This window comes from Oncorhynchus tshawytscha, linkage group LG18 (genome assembly GCF_018296145.1).
Source record: "Oncorhynchus tshawytscha isolate Ot180627B linkage group LG18, Otsh_v2.0, whole genome shotgun sequence".
NCBI classification, from domain to species: Eukaryota; Metazoa; Chordata; class Actinopteri; order Salmoniformes; family Salmonidae; genus Oncorhynchus; species Oncorhynchus tshawytscha.
The window spans coordinates 25701499-25710136 of NC_056446.1; the positions used below are offsets into that span (position 1 = coordinate 25701499).

Here is an 8638-nt window from a genome sequence, read left to right on the forward strand (position 1 = left end):
TGGATAGCCTTAGCTAGCTAGCTAACCAGGTTGGTTTGCCAGAATGTCTATACTTAAACTTGACTTTGAAGCTGAAAGTTACCTCGGCAATGCTCTTAGCAATTTGAAAATTAGCTGCCCAGTCATGTGAAATCCATCGATTAGGACCTAATGAATTTATTTCAATTGACTGATTTCCTTATATGAACTGTAACTCAATAAAGTCGTTAATTGTTGCATGTTGCGTTTATATGTGTTCAGTATAAATACATACTGCAATTCCAACCACAAAACGTCTTAGCTTTGATTTTGTTTTTGACGTTGTTAAAATTCTAATTCTATTTTCGAGACTCCACGTGTTGTCATGGAATTATGCTATGTTTAACAACCAATCAGCAACTCCGTCACAAGGCCAGTACAAGAAGTGAAGTGGAATGCTATGCCGCGTTAAAAACAACTGGGAAATCTCCGACATCTGACTTCAGTGCGTTCAAGACAACTGGGAACTCGAAGAAAAAAAAGATTTCCGACTGGGAATAATCTTTGTGAACGGTCATCCAACTCGGAATTCCAAGTCTGAAACTCGGGCATATTTCTAAAGCGCTGACTTTCCGACCTGAAGATCACAGGCGTCATGATTTGACCTCGTTTTTTCTCGAGATCCCAGTTGTCTTGAAAGCACCATTGGCAAAACAGACTACCACAGTTACTAAACCGGTCCCCATGCTAGACAAGATGCGGTACTGTCAACAAAATGCGACGAAAACGTCATTTTAGCTCGTGACTGCAATGTTACCATGGATACGTCTTGCTTACAAACACCTCTGGGCTGTCAAAAAATTATATTTACAGCCCAATCATGACTTCTGAAGTTTACCTGGAAATCGTGGGTTTGATGAAAGAACACCATTTTCAAATTGCTAAGAGCATTGCCGAGGTAACTTTCAGCTTCAAAGTACAGTTTAAGTATAGACATTCTGGCAAACCAACCTGGTTAGCTAGCTAGTTAAGGCTATCCGGCATGAGCACTAACTGACTGAGCAGACCAAATCATATTTTATGTCAACACAGGGACTGAAACAGAAGTTTCCCACCTCGTTTTTGGATCCAACAATTCGTCCATTACTCGAATGTGACTGGCATGTGTATCTAACCAATAAGAAAAGGGTGGGTATACTTTGAGTATTTGAATAATAGACTCAAATGGAGAATAATGCTTAGCTAAGTAGTGTGATGTATGGCTTGAGCTGTGGTGTGCATTAGTCAACATTTGTATTATGAATTGTTGAGTTAAACTGCATCCTTTAACATTTTCAAACCAAGGAGCTGAAAGGGGAGGTCTGGCAGTTCTCCAGCAACCTAATGTGTTTCGTGAATGGTTGTCTCCTTGGCAACGAGAAGGACCTGACCAGCTGGGCTGAGAAGGAGTGGGAGTTTACACTTATCCGTCCACATGCACTATACCTGGCCCTCGCTGACGACTACTACTCTAAACACCTCCTCAGCACTGGGGCAAGTCTAGTCTACACACTGTACTTGCATAGGATTAGGATAGAGTGACACAATAGACCATGAAACACACAAAGACAGACAGTGCAGTTACTACAGCAAGCCCCATGGCCCTAAAGTACTTTATAACAGTGACATCATACCTACAACATGACATCCTCTCTCGCTTCCACCACAGCACACGTTTGTTTACATGGACATTTCGATCCGAGGGGACTCGGTTGGAAGATTACTGTTTGAGGTGAGGCTATCATTTGTAACCATTGATCTGACTGGACCTGAATGGGTAAAGAAGTTGGTCCAGAGTTGTATTGACAGCGTAGGTCTTCTGTCTCCCCAGCTGTTTACAGAGCTGTGTCCGAAGACGTGTAAAAACTTCCAGGCTCTGTGTACAGGGGAGGCAGGCCTGTCACAGAGTGACTTAATCCTGTCCTACAAGGGTTCTGTGTTCCATCGTGTGGTGCCCAACGGCTGGATACAGGGGGGAGGTACGGTCTACCAGGTCCTCTATCTGAAAGTCACCCCTAGAGGCCTACATTGATAAGAAAGGACATACAGGACTGTATTTGACTTGCCATTGATTCCATACTGTATCTGTTTGCTGTCATATTGGTAAGTTTTAATTGAGTCATCATACGTCAATATTTACTTTGTCAGTACACACACCACTTGATGATGTCATATTTCCCTATTGCAGATATTTCTGCACCAGGCAAAGGCAACGGAGGGGAGTCAATCTACGGGCCAACTTTTGAAGGTACAGATGCAGGCCTAACATCAAGTTACTACTCTACAGTATTAATACACATGCCTAGGGAAATGTATTCGGGTAAGTAAGTATAGGGAGATGTATTAGGATGTATGTCTATTTACTGTCTCCAAACTAACATGTGACTGGGATCTCTGCTAGATGAGAGCTTTGCAGTCTCCCACAGTAGGAGGGGCATCCTGGGAATGGCCAACCAGGGTCCTCATAGCAACAGCTCTCAGTTCTACATCACCCTGCAGCCCGCCCTTTGGATGGACAGACAATATGTGGCTTTCGGGTGTGTATGTCTCTAATAATGTGTGGTATAGTGCTGTTAGTTGAATGAAGTGTATGTTTGTGTACTGCTATAGTGTAGTGTTTGTGTACTGCTTGTGTCTCGGTTTTGTGTTCTAAAACCTTTAGGCTCGCACAATCTTTTGGATGTCAACGTTTAACGACCTCTGTGGCGTCAGGACTGTTCTGGGATATACTGTATTTCTGTATTACTGTATATACTGTATTTCTGTATTTTGTACCTGGTATCCAGCTTTTCATATTCTCTTTGTTTTGTAGTCAAGTGGTTGAAGGCACAGAGGTTCTGAGGAGACTTGAGGAAGTCCCAACCTACAATGAAAGACCCAAACAAGACTGTAAAGTAGCAGACTGTGGAGTGTTTGAACCCTGACATAACCTTAACTGCATATTTTTTATTAAAACCCAGTTTGACAACTGGTCCAGCTCTATTTTATTATTGGTATATTCAGTTAAGCTCAGTAAATGAATGCTTTAGTCACTGGGGAATTGGATTTGTAATAAATATATACAGTACCATTCAAAAGTTTGGACACACCTACTCATTCAAGGATTTTTCTTTATTTGTACTATTTCCTACATTGTAGAATAATAGTTTAGACAAAATATGAAATAACACATATGTAATCATCTAGTAACCAAAAAAAGTGTTAAACAAATCAAAATATATTTTATATTTGAGATTCTTCAAAGTAGCCACCCTTTGACAGCTTTGCACACTCTTGGCATTCTCTCAACCAGCTTCACCTGGAATGCTTTTCCAACCGTCTTGAAGGAGTTCCCACATATGCTGAGCACTTGTTGGCTGCTTTTCCTTCACTCTGCGGTCTGACTCATCCCAAACCATCTCAATTTGGTTGTAGTTGGGGGATTGTGGAGGCCAGGTCATCTGATGCAGCACTCCATCACTATCCTTCTTGGTTAAATAGCAATTACACAGCTTGTAGGTATGTTGGGTCATTGTCATGTTGAAAAACAACTGATAGTCCCACTAAGCCCAAACCAGATGACGTAATCGCTGCAGAATGCTGTGATAGCCATGCTGGTTCAGTGTGCCTTGAATTCTAAATAAATCACACAGTGTCACCAGAAAAGCACCCCCCACACCATCACATCACATCCTCCATGCTTCATGGTGGGAACCACACATGTGGAGATCATCCGTTCACCCACACCGCGTCTCAAAAAGACACAGCGGTTGGAACCAAAAATCTCAAATTTGGACTCCAGACCAATGGACAAATTTCCACCACTCCAATGTCCATTGCTCTTGTTTCTTGGCCCAAGCAAGTATCTTCTTATTGGTGTCCTTCAGTAGTGGTTTCTTTGCAGCAATTTGACCATGAAGGGCTGATTCACACAGTATCAAATCAAATTTGTCACATGCGCCGAATACAACAGTATTTCACCTTACAGTGAAATAATTACTTACAAGCCCTTAACCAACAATGCAGTTTTTGAAAAAATATGTGTTAAGAAATAAAAGTAACATAATTAAAGAGCTGAAGTGAAATAACTATAGCGAGGCTATATACAGGGGGTACCGGTACAGAGTCAATGTGTGGGGGGCACTGGTTAGTCGAGGTAATAGCCAGCAGCATACCACTGCTGGCTTGCTTCTGAAGCTGAGCAGGGTTGGTCCTGGTCAGTCCCTAGATGGGAGAACAGATGCTGCTGGAAGTGGTGTTGGAGGGCCAGTAGGAGGCACTCTACTCTGGTCTAAAAATATCCCAATGCCCCAGGGCAGCGATTGGGGACACTGCCCTGTGTAGGGTGCCGTCTTTCGGATGGGATGTTAAACAGGTGTCCTGACTGAGGTCATTAAAGATCCCATGGCACTTATCGTAGGGGTGTTAACCCTGGTGTCCTGGCTAAATTCCCAATCCGGCCCTCAAACCATCACCTAATAATCCCCAGTTTACAATTGGCTCATTCATCCCCCTCCTCTCCCCTGTAACTATTCCCCAGGTCGTTGCTGTAAATGAGAACGTGTTCTCAGTCAATTTACCTGGTAAAATAACAAATAAAAATATGTACATGTTGGTAGAGTTAAAGTGCATATATGCATATGCATAGATAAAACAGAGAATAGCAGCAGCGTAAAAGGGGAGGGTGGGCAATGCAAATAGTCTGGCTAACCAATTGAGTAGCTGTTCGGGAGTCTTATGGCTTGGGGGTAAAAGCTGTTGAGAAGCCTTTTTGACCTGGACTTGGCGCTCCGGTACCGCTTGCCATGCGGTTAGCAGAGAGAACAGTCTATGACTAGGGTGGCTGGAGTCTTTGACAATTTTTAGGGCCTTCCTCTGACACCGCCTGGTATAGAGGTCCTGGATGTCAGGAAGCTTGGCCTCAGTGATGTACTGGGCCGTACGCACTACCCTCTATAGGGTCTTGCGGTTGGATGCCGAGCAGTTGCCATACCAGGGAGTGAAGCAACCAGTTAGGTTGAAGCAACCAGACAGCTCTCGATGGTTCAGCTGTAGAAACTTTTGAGGATCTGAGGACCCATGACAAATCTTTTCAGTCTCCTGAGTGGGTATAGGCTTTGTCGTGCCCTCTTCATGACTGTGTTATTGTGTTTGGACCGTGATAGTTTGTTGGCGATGTGGACACCAAGGAACTTGAAGCTCTCAACCTGCTCCACTTCAGCCCCGTCGATGAGAATGGGGGTGTGCTCGGTCCTCCCTTTCCTGTAGTCTACAATCATCTACTTTGTCTTGATCACGTTGAGGGAGAGGTTGTTGTTCTGGCACCACACAGCCAGGTGTCTGACCTCCTCCCTATAGGCTGTCTCATCGTTGTTGGTGATCAGGCCTACCACTTGTGTCATCGGCAAACTTGATGGTGTTGGAGTCGTGCCTGGCTATGCAGTCAAGAGTGAACAGGGAGTACAGGAGGGGACTGAGCACGCACCCGAGGGGCACCCATGTTGAGGATCAGCATGGCGGATATGTTGCTACCTACCCTTACCACCTGGGGCTGCCTGTCAGGAAGTCCAGAATCCAGTTGCAGAGGGAGGTGTTTAGTCCCAGGGTCCTTAGCTTAGTGATGAGCTTTGAGGGCACTATGGTGTTGAACGCTGAGCTGTAGTCAATGAACAGCATTCTCACGTAGGTGTTCCTTTTGTCCAGGTGGGAAAAGGCAGTGTTGAGTGCAATACAGATTGCATCATATGTGCATCTGTTTGGGCGGTATGCAAATGTGGGTCTAGGGTTTCTGGGATAATGGTGTTGATGTGAGCCATGACCAGCCTTTCAAAGCACTTCATTGCTACAAACATGAGTGCTACGGGTCGGTAGTCATTTAACAGCTAATGCTCTCATGCATACTTCAGTGTTACTTGCCTCGAAGTGAGCGTAGAAGTAATTTAGCTTGTCTGGTCGGCTTGTGTCACTGGGCAGCTCGTGGCTGTGCTTCCCTTTGTAGTCTGTAATAGTTTGCAAGCCCTGACACATCCGACGAGCGTAAGAGCCGGTGTAGTACGATTCAATCTTAGTCCTGTATTGACGCTTTGCCTGTTTGATGGTTCGTCAGAGGGCATAGCGGGATTTCTTATAGGCTTCCGGGTTAGAGTCCCGCTCCTTGAAAGCGGCAGCTCTGCCCTTTAGCTCAGTGCGGATGTTGTCTGTAATCCATGGCTTCTGGTTGGGGTATGTATGTACAGTCACTGTGGGGACGGCGTCATCGATGCACTTATTGATGAAGCCAGTGACTGATGTGATGTACTCCTCAATGCCACCGGAACATATTTCCACTGAACATATTCCAGTCTGTGCTAGCAAAACAGTCATGTAGCTTAGCATCTGCTTCATCTAACCACTTTCTTATTGACCGAATCGCTGGTGCTTCCTGCTTTAGTTTTTGCTTGTAAGCAGCCAGGTGGGGGTCAAAATCAAAAGTATCAGTCAGTATCTGGTGTGGCGACCAGCTGCATTAAGTACTGCAGTGTATCTCCTCCTCATGGACTGCACCAGATTTGCCAGTTCTTGCTGTGAGATGTTACCCCACTCTTCCACCAAGGCACCTGCAAGTTCCCTGACATTTCTGGGGGGGAATAGCCCTAGCCCTCACCCTCCGATCCAACAGGTCCCAGACGTGCTCAATGGGATTGAGATCCGGGCTCTTCGCTGGCCATGGCAGAACACTGACATTCCTGTTCTTGCAGGAAATTACGCACAGAACGTGCAGTATGGCTGGTGGCATTGTCATGCTGGAGGGTCATGTCAGGATGAGCCTGCATGAAGGGTACCACGAGGGAAGAGAATGTCTTCCCTGTAACGCAAAGTGTTGAAATTGCCTGCAATGACAACAAGCTCAGTCCGATGATGCTGTGACACACCGCCCCAGACCATGACGGACTCTCCACATCGATCCCCACACAAACATATTTTGCAATATACTTCAATCTAATATACATGGTGTACAGTACATATTCGTTTGCTTAACTAGTTTTTTTACTGATGTCCTAAAACCGTTTTGTTTATCAGTTTTAATTCACCACACCACAGGATGATTAAGCGGGTGCAAATCTATTTACACCACACAAATCTGGGTGAGGGGTTGTTGAAAGACCTACCCTGTTTTTCTCTGGTTTATGCCGACCAAACAACTGGCAGCCTTGCCTGGGAACTCTGTTGTTTTCTTTATGTTTCTGTAATACCATGTTTGTAAATACTCTACATAACCAAAAGTATGTGGACACGTGCTCATCGAACATCTCATTCCAAAATCATGGGCATTGATATGGAGTTGGTCCCCCCTTTGCTGCTATAACAGCCTCCACTCTCCTGGGAATTCTTTCCACTCGATGTTGGAACATTGCTGCGGGGACTTGCTTCCACTCAGCCAAAAGAGCATTAGTGAGGTCGGCACTGATGTTGGGTGATTAGGCCTAGCTCGCAGTCAGTGTTCCAATTCATCCCAAAGGTGTTTGATTGGGTTGAGGTCAGGGCAGGCCAGTCAAGTTCTTCCACACCGATCTTGACTAACCATTTCTGTATGGACCTCACTTTGTGCACGGGGCCATTGTCATGCTGAAACTGGAAAGGGCCTTCCCCAAACTGTTGCCACAAAGTTGGAAGCACAGAATCATCTAGAATGTCATTGTATGCTGTAGCATTAAGATTTACCTTCACTGAAACTAAGTGGCCTAGCCCGAACAATGAAAAACAGCCCCAGACCATTATTCCTCTTCCACCAAAATTTGCAGTTGGCACTATGCATTGGGGCAGGTAGCGTTCTCCTGGCGTGATTCATCACTCCAGAGAACGCGTTTCCACTGCTCTAGAGTCCAGTAGCAGCGAGCTTTACTCCCAACGAACAGTTATTGTGTTGACGTTGCTTCCAGACGCAGTTAGTAGTGAGTGTTGCAACCGAGGACATATTTTTTCCCGCTTCAACACTCGGCAGTCACGTTCTGTGAGCTTGTGTGGCCTACCATTTTGCAGCTGAGCCGCTGTTTCTCCTAGACATTGCCACTTCACAATAACAGCACTTACAGTTGACTTGGGCAGCTCTAGCAGGGCAGAAATTGGACAAACGTACTTGTTGGAAAGATTGAATCCTATGACGGTGCCACGTTAAAAGTCACTGAGCTCTTCAGTAATGCCATTCCACTACAAAAAAAATTCTATGGAGATTGCTTGGCTGTGCGCTCAATTTTATACACCAGTCAGCAACGGGTGTGGCTGAAATAGCCGAATCCACTCATTTGAAGGGGTGTCCACATATATATATATATATAGTTGAAGTTGGAAGTTTACATACAACTTAGCAAAATACATTTAAACTCAGTTTTTCACAATTCCTGACATTTAATTCCTATTAAAAAAAATCCCTGTCTTAGGTCAGTTAAGATCACCACTTTATTGTAAGAATGTGAAATGTCAGAATAATAGTAGAGAGAATGATCTATTTCAGCTTTTATTTCTTTCATCACATTCCCAGTGGGTCAGAAGTTTACATACACTCAATGAGTATTTGGTAGCATTGCCTTTAAATTGTTGAACTTTGGTCAAATGTGTCGGGTGGCCCTCCACAAGCTTCACACAATAAATTTGGTGAATTTTGGCCCATTCCTCCTGACAGAGC

The 8638-nt window shown here is 44.7% G+C and overlaps 1 protein-coding gene across 2 annotated transcripts; it reads left to right on the forward strand.

The window, feature by feature from the left end:
• Positions 1-209: 209 nt before the first annotated feature.
• ppil6 (peptidylprolyl isomerase (cyclophilin)-like 6) lies at positions 210-2969 on the forward strand. 2 transcript variants are annotated; one of them, XM_024378314.2, is made up of 8 exons: positions 214-916; positions 1051-1146; positions 1303-1491; positions 1667-1729; positions 1829-1976; positions 2186-2245; positions 2399-2534; positions 2810-2969. In XM_024378314.2, the coding sequence occupies exons 1-8, from the start codon at positions 839-841 to the stop codon at positions 2919-2921; spliced, it is 882 nt and encodes a 293-aa protein (XP_024234082.1). In that variant the 5' UTR covers positions 214-838; the 3' UTR covers positions 2922-2969. The 2 variants fall into 2 exon arrangements, with proteins under 2 accessions (XP_024234083.1, XP_024234082.1); XM_024378315.2 differs by lacking the exon at positions 1051-1146 and having other exon boundaries at positions 210-916.
• The last annotated feature ends 5669 nt before the right edge of the window (positions 2970-8638 follow it).